This window comes from Balaenoptera acutorostrata, unplaced genomic scaffold (assembly GCF_949987535.1).
Source record: "Balaenoptera acutorostrata unplaced genomic scaffold, mBalAcu1.1 scaffold_748, whole genome shotgun sequence".
Taxonomy (NCBI): Eukaryota; Metazoa; Chordata; class Mammalia; order Artiodactyla; family Balaenopteridae; genus Balaenoptera; species Balaenoptera acutorostrata.
The window spans coordinates 94,445-109,812 of NW_026645824.1; the positions used below are offsets into that span (position 1 = coordinate 94,445).

Here is a 15,368-nt window from a genome sequence, read left to right on the forward strand (position 1 = left end):
TCCTAAAGGAATGTTTTCTCTAAAATTCCAAATAAAATAAAGCTATACTGAATTTATGCTCTTTAAGGTCTTTACTTCTTAGGTGAATAAGCATATGCAACTATAGATGTAAAAGTATCTATTCTTTGTAGGAGTTTTTCTGTAATTGATGACATCTAAGGTAATCTGGGGATAAACTAGATACTGTGACAGACAAAACCAAGAAAATGAGTATAGACGGATGTTGTACTAGGAGGTGATATTCGTGGTGATGCTGATTTACAAGGACAGTGCCGTTTCTTTTCAGAACTCATTATGAGATATTTGAAATGCATGGTGAAGTATAGCGAATAAGTAAGATTACTAATGCAGTAAGTAGCCTCCTCTTATCTGCAGGGGATAGGTTCCCCGACCCTCAGTGCATGCCTGAAACCACAGATGGTACCAAAGCCTATATATACTATGTTTTTTCCTATACATACCTATGATTAATTTTATAAATTAGGCACAATGTGTAAGGGATTAGCAACAGTAATTAATAGTAAAATAGAACAGTTATAACAGCATGCTGTAATGGAAGTTATGTGAATAGGTCTCATTCTCTCTCTCTCTCTCTCAGTATCTTACTGCACAAATCTAATGCCTTCTTCATCTAAACTAAGCACTTGTCAGGCACTGTAGCCGTAACTTTTGCAGTTTGAGGTGCAACAGCAAAACTGGCACGAATTTCTTTTTCCTTCATCCCAATTTCACTGCTGGAAGATTCGTTCTGACTGTAGATCTTAGCAACCTCAGCATATGATTTTTTCTCTTAGTGAGAACTTCCACCTCTTCACTTAAAAGAAACACCTTACGGCTTCTCTTTGTCAAATCTGAATTGCCAGCATACTACTCTTGTGCTTTGGGGACGGTATTAAATAAAATACTGTCACGTAAAAATGGTCACTTGAACACAAGCACTGTGATGCCAGGACTGTCCATCTGATAACCGAGATGGCTGCTGTGAGTGCCTAACGGGCGCGGGTACACTGGACAAAGGGATGGTTCACGTTCCGGTGGGACAGAATGGGATGGTGTGAGAGTTCATCATGTTGATTGGAACAGCGGTGCACAGTTTAAAACTTCTGAATTGTTTTCTTCTGGAATTTTCCATTTGATATTTTCTGACCACAGTTGACCTCAGGTAACTGAAACCACAGAAAGCAGAACCACGGAAAGTAAAACTGTGGAAAAGGCGGGACCACTGTGTGATAAAGTGTAACTGTTAACGTAATTATTCATCCCTTTGTTTTTCTGCAGTGGGACGTTATCAGATCTTTATTATTGTAGATAAGGGTTATACGCATTATTGTGTAAATCTTTGAAACCTTCTTACTCTTTTCCCCACTCCTTTGGGGGCAGAAATAAGCCTTTTAAGGGGGGTCAAGTAAAACGATAAAATATTATAGCTAGAAAAGGTTTTACTGTTAATATTACAGATGTTTTCACTAGAAGTTTGTTGACCATAAAGTACTTAGAAACTTTAACTAGTTTTCCATTGCTTCTACTTCTTTCGTTAATACTCTCAATTTTAATCAAAAGGGTGCGGAGGAAAGGATAGAGGAAAAATCATACTATAGATCTCAGTCCTCCTCCTCTCCACCATATGGCCATGAAGGATATATTTTAGAAGCAAGGCACCAGTTGCAATATTTCTACATATTTGTTTATCTTATTAAATTTCACATCTGTAAAGACAGACTTGTGCAACCTCTCTTGACTTTTTGCGAATACTTTAATGTCTAAATCTTCCTTTGTCCTCAGGATTCAAAAATTTCCTCTATGGAGCGTGGGCTCCGAGACTTGGAAGAGGAGATTCAGATGCTGAAATCGAACGGGGCTTTGAGTACTGAAGAACGAGAGGAAGAAATGAGGCAAATGGAGGTCTATCGGAGCCATTCTAAATTTATGAAAAACAAGGTCATGGTGTGTGATACCGTAATTTTTAAATGGGGTTTGAAAAATTGATGCATGTTCCTACTTCTTTAGTGATGATGGACCTCACGCTGTTTTATCAGGCTTCAGGGAAGAATACTTGTACCGTAATTCTTTCAGATAGAACTTTCCCAGAACTAAAGTCAGAATTACTGATGTTGTATAGTTATTTCAGATTTCACTTCAAAGAAAATTACTTGTATGAGGCTAAGTGTGTATTATCACAGTTTAACATTTCATGTCTACCAGTACTTCTGAGGCGATTAGTAGGATTACATCCAGATGAGTTTTTCTCACTCTATGAAACATCGCGTTCTCTATGTCTTGTGAACAAATTTAGAAGTCAAATTCAGCCTAAGAGACTGAATCCACCTCTCCTTTTTTTTCCTGAAATGGCTTAAATAAAATCGTGTTTTCCCTTCAAACACAGTTCCCTAAAGGAAAGCCCTTTGCGCTCTCCCTTGGAGAAGACCCATGTGTATCAGGTTTATTGTTTCCCACGTGCACTTGGGGTGTATGTATAGTAGGATAGGCATCGCTGAGACATATCAGTCTGTATTATAACCTCAGTCACAGTATTCCTTCTTTAGAGCCAAAGGCATTTATTTTGATCCTATAAACTATTTTAGGCAAATTGGAGGACTTAGTTTATTACAGTTATCAGTTTATCAGGTCTGTGGTGTTTTAAAGATCATAATTTCAATTATAAAATGTTAGCTAGAAAATAAGTGTTCCTCCCCCTCCCCCTGCCCCCTATATCCCAATTGTGTTAGTTCCCTAATTTCTCAGAAGTGAAAACTGTTCCTTTAATGATACAGTTTCTGGCTTCTTTCTGTGATACCCATACCTGCATATAAGTCAGTAGAATATTCCTCTGTTATTTTAAGACTCTGTTATCAATGACTACGGCCAATTTCATGTAACTTTTAGAACTTAAAAATTCACATATCCAACTTTCTGTTAGTTTTGATTTATCATTCTAACTTGAGAACAAAATAAAATCTCATCTCTGCTTGCCATTTGCTGATTAGCACATTTCAGTCCATTACCCTGTGAAAATAGTGAGCCCATCTAGGGTCCTTTGAAGAGGAAATTAGGGGAACAGATTTGATTGTGTTATATGAGTTATTGTTATTTCCAGTTACTGCTCTGGCTCAAAAGCAGATAATAAGAAGACCTAAGTTGACACATGAGTGAAAAAGAATAACAATGTCGTGGCAGGTAGAGCAACTGAAGGAGGAGCTAAATTCGAAAGAGGCTCAAGGGGAGGAGCTGAAAAAGAGAGCGGCTGGTCTTCAGGCAGAGGTCTTTGCCGAAAGATTTACCCTTTGCGTGCAGTGATCCCACAGTGGGACCCTGCTGCTCTGGCTCTGGGTGCTCACACTTTCACTCTGTGGTCGGCAGCTTTGCCCGGGACTAGCACTGACCAGCCTGCTCTGCTCTTTAACTGACTCCTGTTCACCGGTTTGACCCACGTGCCACCCTGTGTGCAGCGAGCCCTCATGTGCTCTGGAAGCCCTGTCCCTGGTTTTTTATTGTTGCTTTGTCACTGTGTGGATGGTGCCTCAAAGCTGTTTTTTCTCGACTCCTTTCCTGTTAACCAGAAACTTGTTGATTTATGTGAATGGTCTCTTTCTCTTCTTAGGTACAAAGAATGTGCAGATGTTCTAGGTCCATCACCCAGGGTTTATTTGAATCTGATTTCTTGAGTGAAGTGCTTTACCTTCATATGTAGACATCATCTTTAAGTCCCCGATAGGTGATTTTGCAACAAATTTTACTTTCTTTGGAACAGATGTATAGAAGTGATTAGCTTATTTAGTTATCTGGTCAGTTAGAGGTAGCATGAAACTTAGTCTCTAAATCTATTCAGTAGCTCAATCATCTGTCTAGAGAACTTGAAATTCCATTTCAACCTGTGATAAAATGATTATAATAAAATAGCTGACACTTGAGTACTTATTATAAGCATTTTATAACCTACTAAAGTAGGTATATTCTCAACCCAATTTATGGATAAGGAAGCTGAGGTAACACATGGTGCTCAGGAAGCACAGTTAGTAAGAGGCAGAGTTTGATTTTTACACAAGCCATTTGGTTCCAGAACCTGTGCTGGTAAGCTCTGCACTCCACTGCCGTATACTAGGCTGTGCACACATTTGTCTCACAAGTATCAGGAAAAAAACTGCTTCTGAAAATTACGGTAGGATAAGACTGGAATGCAGCATTAAAAGAAAAAAAAAAAAAACCACTTGTGCTAATTTAGTGTGTTTGCTATTTATGGACCACTTTATAGTATAGATAGAAAAGTGAGATATTTTGTCTAAAAGGGTCCAATTTGGTTTGTTGTAACCATGTATTGTCTAGAGGAGAAGTTGATCTATAACTTTTTTTTCCTCAGCTAGTATTATTAATTTCTTTTTGTGTCGAACAACAGGCTAAACATTCTCTACATTTTTTTGGTTTAATCTGTACGCAGTACAGTGGCACTGGTTTGCTTTCTCCATCTTACTGATTAGGAAACCAAGGCTTAGAGAGGTAGTTACCCAAGAAGACACACTCGTTCGTTCTCACATGGGATTGACTGCAAAAGCCTTATGCTCCTAACTTTTAAGGAAAATTTGTGCTTCTAAACTCTTCTATTTAGGATATTTTCTTCTTTTTCTCAGTCTTTATGGTCAGTATAGCATTATTTGAGGATTATTTAGTAATGCAGATGATGAGGAAACTGAGATTTTATATTTATTTTTGATCACATGGTCTAGAGGTAGCTGGAAATTTGAGTAATCTTTAAGCCATAGTTCTTTAGCTGATGAGGTGAGAACATTTTGAACGTTTCTCCTGACTATTCATTCATACCACCAGTGCGTTTTTAGTGCATTCTGTTTGTTAGGGGTGGGATGTTGGTAAAGGGATGTCATGAAAGATGCTACACCATTACAGTATGTGGCAGCTCCTGGGTACGTATCTGTGTTACAGGATGGAAGTAGCTGCTGTTTACAGCTATCTTCCAGTGATGTCCTTAGCAGCTGCGAGTATTTTGCATACAGTGAGCACACAGAAATGTTTGTTGAATGAATGAATATTCTATTTGTAAGTAGAGATTTCATGCATATGAGAAAAATGCTTGTCTTCCTGATGAAACAGAACAGTAAATTATAAGTTTATTTTTAGTCCTCCTTAAAAGTAATTTTAATTACAGTAAAATTTATTTCATACTTTCTCATGGGAAATTGTTCTCAAAAACTTTGTCCCTTATGCCTAAGATTATTTCAGTCAAAATACTTTAGATACATTCAACTTTTTAAAAAGTATTTTTTGTTTCATCAGTGGTACTGAGATTACTGACTTCTTGTGAAATTTATACTTCCAAGAGTCTATATTTGAGTGCATAGCTACCTTGCTTAGGCAGTAGATACAATGTAAAAACAGATATGATTTCTGTTAATTTGGCTTACATTTAGAATAAAAGAGTAAACATTCTTAGAAACACGGTAGAAATGTAAAGGAGATGTTTGATGTTAAATGTTTTCTAAGTTAAGATGAGAAAAATTTCTGGGGGAGTGAGTGGCACCTGTTGATGTATGGATTACTCTGTCAGAGTAATTCAAATTTGATTACACATGTAGATTCTTAGAGAATGAGATTTTATGCGTTCTTTATTTAGGTTATATACTTTTATCCATTTAGTTGATATGACATGTTGTACGTAATATAACTTTGTAGGTGGAATCTTTCTTTTAGGTCAGTACCCCTAACTCCTCAAAATTGTATAATTTTTAGAAAGCACTTGTTTATAATGCCTTATAACACTAAAGTGGCTTTTTAAGAAGGACTTTATGTACACTTTCATTTGAGAATGAAAAAAAAAACAATGAAAAAATAAATGTGCAGCTTTTGAGTTTAAATAGCAATAGTAGGAAGTTTCTTTTTTCTTTCTGTATTCCATCTACACTAATCCTGCTGTATGATTTGAAGTTTCTTATGACTTAATAAGATGAAAATTGCTTTAGTCGTGTTCAGATGCTTACTGCTGTCTCATAGTCATCTAAGTGAATTGGGATTTTTCTTCTTCCATTCCTTTTCCAATGGATTTCAAAAGTTTAGGGGAGACAATAAATGAAAACTGGAAATTTTGCTATTAGTTGAATAAGCTTTGTTTTTTTGTGTGTGTGTGGGGGGGGGGTCAGCTAAGATTAGATGGTGCAAAAAGATGAATTGTGTCCTGTCATAAAGTTAATGCTGTATATCTTGACGTGGATCTGTCAAAGATCCAGATCAGAGGTGGTGGTTTTATTTCTTTCTTCCTTACACTGCTTTTTCTTCTTCTCTAGATTGGTCAGGTGAAGCAGGAGCTGTCCAGAAAGGACACAGAACTACTAGCCCTACAGACAAAGCTAGAAACACTCACCAACCAGTTCTCAGACAGCAAGCAACACACTGAAGTGCTGAAGGAGTCCTTGACTGCTAAGGAGCCTCGAGGGCTGCCATCCTGCAGAACGAGGTAAAAGGAGGTGTGGGATTTGCACGGAGCCCATTCCTTGGCACCTATTCTTGTGTGTTACCTGTGCACTTCTTGTTGTGTTGAGATACGGGAGCTATGAATAATGTTAGGATGGATTCTTTAGCGATGTGGTCAGTTATAGTACTAAACTATAACCATCTTGTTTCTATTGTTCTTGTATCTAACAAATTAAACCGGTGCAGTTAATATATGTTTCTGATACTTCAGACTTTGACTAAGTCTGTGCTTCTAAGTAGACTTTAAACGAATGTTACGAAATGAAACGATAGTTGTAAAAGCATTTGTTTTCACCCGTGGTAAATCTTTCAGTCATGAATGGGAGTGAGCTTGGTCAGCCTGTGTTGGGTTATTAAGTGTCCTTAATTTTTGGTATTATGAATAGCTTTAAGTAGGCAAACTGTGGAATCTAGAAATGTTTGAGATAAATCTTGTTTTGAACTGCAGATGATTAGACACGTGCCTTCATGTCCTGTTTGAAAATAAAGTTAGCATTTTTAGAAATATTAGAAGATTATCTAGTCTGCCAGCCTTGATTAGAGGTAGGAACACACTAAATAATTCCAGGCAGATGAGAATCTATCATATTTGCAATGAGAAGGAATTGATGATGCTATTTGGATTTACTGTCTTAAGGAAAATATTTTCTAAAGATCTCAATGAAATAGAGAATTTAGGTGGGAATAGGTAAGCAGTTCTGCTGTATAGAAGAAAAATAAAGTGTATAGTATGGATTAATTTTTTCTTTTCTTTTAAAGAACAAGATAATAGATAAATAAAGGCATAGTGTAATGAAGAAAGGAATGGGTAGTAAAAAGAAGGCATAAAAACATCTTAGACCCAGAAGTTCAGAATCTTCAAGCGAGGGGGAATGGGAAAATGACCAAAATGTTTCATGTAGTATTTTATTTTTTTACAGTTAGGGATTTTGTTGAAAATGAGAGATTTGGATGATGTATTTATAATTTTCCTTACAACTTATACTTTTTCTATTTTGATCACGTTTCTTTTCATCATGATACCTCAGAGGGATATTTTGGGGTAAATAAGGCTCTGGCTCTGGAGTCACAGTTACTGAGTGTGAACTTCAGTTTTACCACTTGCTACCAGGTGCAGGGTCCCTGGGCACATTACTTAAGTTCATTGTGCCTCGTTTTACACCTGTAAGATGAAGAGGAGTTCCTGCCTCATTAGGTTGTTAGCATTAAACTAATTTATTCACTCCTAGTGCCTGGCACATAGTAAGGTCTTTGTCTGTCAGTTTTTGGCATCCTTCTAATTCTTGTAATACTATCAGCTAATATATGTAAACTGTTAAAACGGTAAGAGAACATTGTTGCTTTTCTTTTCATTGGCATAAATTTTATATAGAAGGTCTGCTATTTAACATTTTTATCAAGCTAAATTAAGGTTTATTCAGGGAATTGCAAATACAGAATTATCTGGAAAATGTTACCTGCAAATTTATTAATTTGTGGCTTTATTAGAGATTTTCACATCAGTGCCTGGCATGAATGCAGTACTACAAAAGGGTCAGAAGAGGGCGCCAGTGTTTTGGAGCTGAGCCTGTTGCCAAGTGCTGCTGTGATAGTTTTGGATGGAGGTGGCAGGTGTGGGAACCAGGGAACCAGGCAGTTGGTTAATGATAATGCAAACACTTAAAAGCTTGTCACAGTCTAATAGATGACTTCTTCCCCTTGGCAACCCATCCTTCTCTTTGTACCCCCCTCTGAAATAGTGTTCTTATTAGCTAGGTCTCACACAGATGGGCTTGTGATTGGTTTCTTGTACCATAGAGAACAAAGACTGTATTTGTGATCATTCTTGGATGGTTTTTATATTTGTTTTTAGGACTAACTGAGTTTCAGCAATTACCCCTGTAAGTTATTAGGACAACTGCTCAAATATAAGGGTCTCATTCTAAAAGATAACAGTAGAAAAGCTAACTTCCTTTTGAATTTGGGGTGATTATATGAATGTTATATGCCTGTTTATCAGGATTTGCTATTTTTTCTTAAATTACTCTGGTGACACTTGACAAGGCTCACTCTTTCCAAAGCAGCTTTCTCCTGTTGGATCCCATAAAAGACAGTTTGAACCAGCTCTTTGAAAGTTCTCACCTATTTCTGTAATTGCTATCTTTCTGTTCCTATAATTGCTCTTTTTTAAAAAAATAATTTTATTTATTTATTTTTGGCTGCATTAGGTCTTCGTTGCTGCGCGCAGGCTTTCTCTAGTTGCGGCGAGCAAGGGCTACTCTTTGTTGTGGTGCACAGGCTTCTCATTGCGGTGGCTTCTCTTGTTGCAGAGCACAAGCTCTAGGCTTGCAGGTTTCAGTAGTTGTGGTACGCGGGCTCATTAGTTGTGGCTCGCAGGCTCTAGAGCACAGGCTCAGTAGTTGTGGCGCACGGGCTTAGTTGCTCCGCGGCATGTGGGATCTTCCCAGACCAGGGCTCGATCCTGTGCCTCCTGCATTGGCAGGAGGATTCTTAACCACTGCGCCACCAGGGAGGCCCCCTATAATTGCTCTTTATCGATCTCATCCTCCTCTCTGAAGCTACCCTAGACTTTCATCCAGCTCTCAAATCACAAAATTAAGCACATATGAAAAAGAACATGGATTCAGGAGTTTTTTGGTTTTTGTTTTTTTAATTTTAAAATTCTTGAAGGAAAAACGGGATGTGGGAAAAGACCTGGTGTTTTTCCTGTTCAGGGTCCATGGAATGAGGTCCTTTTGTGTTGGGCAGTGTATAGTATCTATGGAATTGCTCCAGTTTTATGAACATCTCCTTTAATCGGTTGACCTTCACAGAGGTGGTCTGGATTTAGTAGCACTGTGGTCAAAGCATGGGCTTTGGAGTCAGACCTAGGCTTGAAATAGCCTTCTACATTTATTAGTTATGTGACCTTGGATGAGTTATTTTACCTCTGTAATCCTCCATTTTCTCATCTGTCACTGAGAATAATAATAATACCAACTTCCTAAGGTTAGAATAGATGTTTAATGTGGCTAGAATAGATTTTTTAAATTATGAAGTTCTCATCTGAATTTGGAGGTGAATATTAAATATCAGTGGGTTTAAAATATCACCACTGGTTTTTTTAGATGATAACTTTGTAGCCCTCTCCCCACCTTTGTACAGATAAACTGTGCAGTGTTGAATGACACATCTCTGCCTGTGGCCTTTTGCAAGTTTCTCTGAGCTCTTCAACCTTTTGTTGGGATGTCAGACAGAACTCAGTGCAGTTGAAATAGCCTTTTAAAAAGGTCTGCTTGTGTACACTCTCAGCCTCATGACCCAATGCCCTTCAGTCATCCTCCTTTCTAGATGGGAACAGTGGGAGATGTGGTGATAGGAAATTATACTTAGTGATCTTCGGCAAGTCACTTAGTTTCGGCTTTGATTTCCTCAGCTTTAAAATTAGGAGTAGTTTAGATTATTTACCTTTTTAAAAGTTTATGGGGACTTCCCTGGTGGCGCAGTGGTTAAGAATCCGCCTGCCAAAGCAGGGGACACGGGTTCGAGCCCTGGTCCAGGAAGATCCCACATGCCGCAGAGCAACTAAGCCCGTGCGCCACAACTACTGAGCCTGCGCTCTAGAGCCCGTGAGCCACAGCTACTGAGCCCATGTGCCACAACTACTGAAGCCCACGCGCCTAGAGCCCGTGCTCCGCAACAAGAGAATCCACCGCAATGAGAAGCCCGCGTACCGCAACTAAGAGTAGCCCCCGCTCGCCGCAACTAAAAAAAAGCCCACGCTCAACAACAAAGACCCAACACAGCCAAATAAATAAATACATAAATTAAAAAAAAAAATTTATGAAATACAGGAAAAATGCAGAAAATAATATAGTAGACAGTACTCAGATTTAACTTACATTTATGTGTGACCACATTAGGTGATCTTTAATGGTCCTTTAAAAGAAAAGATTAAAACAAAAAAAGCTCATTCTAAACTAAATATTCAGTGAAAGCAGAAACTTTTGTTAGAATCTCAGGTTTTTAGAACTGGTTGGGGCTAGGAATAGGCTAGGAATAAATATTAGGAAGCTGTCATTATGGGGGTAGTGGCTAAAGCCTTAGGGATGAATTGGTTTCTCCAGAGGAAGGTTGTATCGAGTGAGATGTAAAGAGGGGGAAATGACAGAGGATCCAGTGAAGAAAACTGAAAAGGTGTGGTCAGAGAGTTAGAAAGGCAGTGAGTCATATAATTGCAAAAGAGGAATTATAGGAAACATGCCATTGTCACTGGCATGCAGTTACTAGTGCTAATGTGCTCTTAGGTAGATCTGTTTATTGATGTAAAACAAAAGAAGGTTAAGATGGGTTGAGATAATTAATACTTTTGTGGTCAGAAATAAAAGGCCAAAACAGCAAGATAGCCATTTTTCTGTTCATGTCCTTTGGTAGAGAAAGTCTTGTGGAGGAAAAACCTTCTGATTTTGTTGAAGTTGGCATAACCTGTTTGCCACAGACCTTGATGCTTGGCAAGCTGGTTAGATGCTGTTCCTCCAGCTCAGTTGATGTGAGTAAAAAAGGTCTTATTCCTCCTGCCAAGAATGGTGTTAGGGTGATGACTGTGTGTCCTGCTAGTCTGTGAGGGGTTTTCCTGAATATGTTTTTTGTGGTTTGCAAAATACGGACCTCACGCAAAATTATACTCTGAATTTAGTTCACACCAAACCAAAAGATCAGTGTAGAATTCAGAACAATTAATCTAGTAGTAGCAAAGTGGTTTTTGTGGTTATTTTTATCTCAGCTCTCCAGACTAGCCCATTTAAATTCTGCATTGCATGAAAAAGCAGATCAAGAAAAAGTGTACACAGGTGATTTGAATTGAAAAGATCACTTAGTAATTAGACTGTGGGCTTGGGTAGTTTCTGTGGCTAATATTTGTGATATGAAATATTTTTAATATGAAAACCTGCATTTCCCACTGCAGTAACACCAAAGGTTTGTATGTTTATAACAGGAGTTTTCATTCTTTACCTTTTTCAGTCACCAATTCTTGTGGGTCTCATACCTGACATTCCCTCAAATCGGCATGCGGGTATTTATGAGTGGTTAGTGCAGGCCCATTTCCGGGTCGCTTAGCAGAGTCAGGGATCTAACGTAAAAGTGCAGCTGGGGCATCTGGGTACTTTTGGTAAAGAAGCAGCAATATGAGGCCTCACAGTTATTATCCTGAGACGTTGGTCCCATCAGAATGAGAAACACTTAGAAGTGATGAGGGACGTTTTCCTGCTGTATTCTGATTCCTGACCCACAGATGGAAAGCCTTTCATTTTTCTGAAATTAATGCTGAGAAGAACTGAGAGACAAGGCAGTTCAAGCTTATCTACAGGTTTAAATGTTTGGGCTTTTGACTTCTGCAATAAGAATTTAATAGTGTATTTCAAGGGTATTGGGTAAAATGTTTTTAAGGTGAGTTGCTTTGTTCTTTTGCTTGTGGTTATTGGGATATATAGAATACATATTAGAAGTGGAATATATAGTATACAGAATACAAACTAGAATGTAGGAATGAGGTAGAAATGACTTGGCATGAGATTTATTTATTTTTAGATTTCTGGCATGTGTACTTTCTAAGACTTTGACCTCTTTAACTGTGCAGCGGGTCAGAGGGTTCAAGGAGCTCCCTCTTGACTCGCCCTGGCTGATGGATGCCCTGCAGTGGGTTCACTAATAGGAGCCACATCTGATGCTGTCAGATGGGACTAGTAGCCACGTAGGCCGGCTGGAGCTGAGCCTCAACAAACGCCAGGTGGATCAGGGTCAGTGAGTTCTTCTGGCATCTCGACAGCCTGGTCGTTGAATTTCCTATTCACAAGAATCTTTGCTCTGTGGTGGCAGTTCTTTTCTCCCTATTGAATAAATATTCAGTCTGTTCTGACATTTCCCTTCTGGACCTTTTTTCCTTCTTTGCATAGTGGAGTGTTTCTGATTTTAATAGGTAGATGAAGGAAAACTGGGGGTAACTTAAGGAATTTTGTCACCTTGCACTTTAGAAAGGACCATTGGAGAACTCAGTGGTGATCATGTATTCCATCTTTGTTCTGCATTGGATTTTAATTCTTGCTCTGAGCTCTCTAGTGCTGAATTCAGACACCAAAACTGGAAATTTGTAATGTAACATCTTTTGGATTCGCTGGGCTTGGCTTATTGTAGTTCTACTGTTTGTCAGTAAAACACTTTTTTTTTTTTTGGTCACTGCTGAGTAATCTTTTCTTTTTCCTCATCTTTGAGGAAAAATTTAAGTAGATTGGCTATCTTTACACATGTCAAGTTTCCATTTCATATACTATTCATGGGAAGAACTCATTTAGATCTTCTTCAGTTGCTTTCATTAGCCGTTTGTAATTTTCAGCATACAGAGCCTATACATGTTTTGTTAGATTTATACCTAGGTATTTAATTTTTTTGGAGTGATTGTAAATGGTCATACATTTTGAAAATTGAAGTTCAGTATTGCATCATATTTATTTTGACCAGTTCACAAAATGTCAACATTTTCAAAAGCTAGTGTAGGGACTTCCCTGGTGGCGCAGTGGTTAAGAATCCGCCTGCCAATACAGGGGACACGGGTTCGATCCCTGGTCCAGGAAGATCCCACATGCCGTGGAGCAACAAAGTCTGTGCGCCACAACTGCTGAGCCTGCGCTCTAGAGCTCATGAGCCACAGCTACTGAGCCTGCGTGCCAAAACTGCTGAATCCCGTGCGCCTGGAGCCCATGCTCTGCCACAAGAGAAGCCACTACAATGAAAAGCCCACACACTGCGATAAAGAGTAGCCCCTGCTCGCTGTAACTAGAGAAAGCCCGTGCACAGCAGCGAAAACCCAACACAGCCAAAAATAAAAATAAATAAAATAAAATAAATTAAAAAAAAAAGTTAGTATAAATATGCCTCTATTTTCCTTAGTAGTATGTGTACTAAGAACTATTTCAGGCACTTAAAATATAGGTAAAATACTAAAACATTTTAAGATGGTAAATGACGTGTAGGAGTTTTGAATTTTAACGCAGTTGGCTTTACCAGTATTTCTTCTTTACGATGTATCCTTTCTGGGTCTTTAAAAAAAAAAAATCCTTCCATGCTGCCCTGTCTTAAAAGATACTTAAACAGTATCTTTCTTTCTAAAAGTTTTAAAGATTTGCTTTCTATATATAAAGCTTTAATTCATCTAGAATTCATTTTTGTGTATGATATGAGTCAGGGTTCTTCCCCCCTCCCCCAGTATGGGTAGCCAGTTGTCTAAAAACAGTTTATCAGATACTCTGTGCTTTCCTCACTGATTACAGTGTCACCTCTGTTTATATGTGTATGGGTCACTAAATGGTGTGAGTGTGTGTGTCTGGGCTTGCATTTCTGTGGCAAACGTCTGTTGGTTTATTCCTGTTCTAATACCATGCTTTCTAATTTTGCTTACTTAAAAAAATCAAATTTATTGCCATCAAATAAACTGCATATATTCAAAATGTACAGTTTGGTAAGTTTCGGCACATACACCTCTGAAACCAATGGCACGGTCAAGATAAAGAACACCTGTCCCCAAGGTTTTCTTGTACCTCTTTGTAACCCCTTTCTTCTGCCTCTCCCTGATATTCTTCTCTCCTCCCCACTTCCTCCCTCATATCCAGGCAACCCTCGGTCTGCTTTCTGTTACTGTAATTAGTTTGCATTTTCTAGAATTTTACATATATGAAATCTTACAGAATTAGTGGTTAAGAGCTTAGGATCTGAAGACAGACCATTTAATCTTAAATCCATGCTCCATCACTTCTTTTTAGCTTTGAGATCTTGGGTCTGCTTTCTTCTCAAAGTACCGGTTTTGCCGGTTACCATGGAAAATTGAAATTTTCCACAGGGAAAATACAAGGGAAGAAAATACGGTGCTTGAGAATAGAATTCTGAGGACTTTTGATATACTGTGTATGTGCTTGGCAAGCATATACATGACCATGTGCAGGAAGGTTCAGAAGTCTGAGGGTAGAATGGAGAAAACTGTTTAATACAGAAGTAAAGGTTTGTAAAAATAAACCTGACTGGAAAAAAAAAGATGATGTGAGGCTGTATTTGAAATGATTGCTCAGGCTGGGAGAAAAACAAATAAAACCAGAATGGAGGTGAATAACAAAAAGTTAGGGATGATAGGTCAGAGGTTATACTATGGACAAAGAGTAGATTTAGTAGGCGTAGAAGAAAGGAAAGAACCGTGTTTCAGAAATAAGATTTTCAGAGTTTGAAAGTTCTTAGGTGGACCTTTCCGGAATGTAATAAGGTTTACCCTGTATCATTAATTAAAGTAGAATAGAGGAAAATTCCAGGTGCAAGAGTGTTTATTGAGGGGGCAGTGAAACTTGTGCTGACGAATTATAAATGGGACCTGAAAAGACGGCTTCCCCTATTTCTGGCTTGGTGAGACTGGTGGCATTGAAGTGGTTGAGAGAAATAGTTTAGCAGAGTGGAATGTTGTTTATTTACATGTTTTTCCTCTCCAGCGTGGTCCAACATAATTTGTAAGTACATGATGGCTTATCTATATCAGTCTCAAATGAGACTGGTCTCCTAGGAAATTTTCCACAATACTTATTGAGCAGTAAGTGCCACTAAACATACAGTACTGGTTCTCAGATACCTTATTCTTTTGATATAATATAGTTTCAATATGTTATTGATGTAATAATATAGTTGTGATATAAGGTAATAATAATATTTCCTGATGTTTTGGTATTCTCTCTGTGAGTCATTACCCATATTACCTATTTTAAAAAAAAATTAGGTTTCTCATTGCAGTGGCTTCTCGTTGCAGAGCACGGGCTCTAGGCACACAGGCTTCAGTAGTTGTGGCACACGGGCTCAGTAGCTGTGGCTTGCGGGCTCTAGAGCGC

General features: G+C 38.3%; 1 protein-coding gene across 1 annotated transcript in view; it reads left to right on the plus strand.

Moving 5' to 3' along the window:
* The window catches only part of LOC130706709 (ELKS/Rab6-interacting/CAST family member 1-like), a 124,554-nt gene that overhangs the window by 91,458 nt on the left and 17,728 nt on the right, over nt 1–15,368 (plus strand). Inside the window, 2 exon segments of the mRNA XM_057539413.1 lie at nt 1,783–1,944; nt 6,288–6,457. Coding sequence (XP_057395396.1) covers nt 1,783–1,944; nt 6,288–6,457 — 332 coding nt within the window.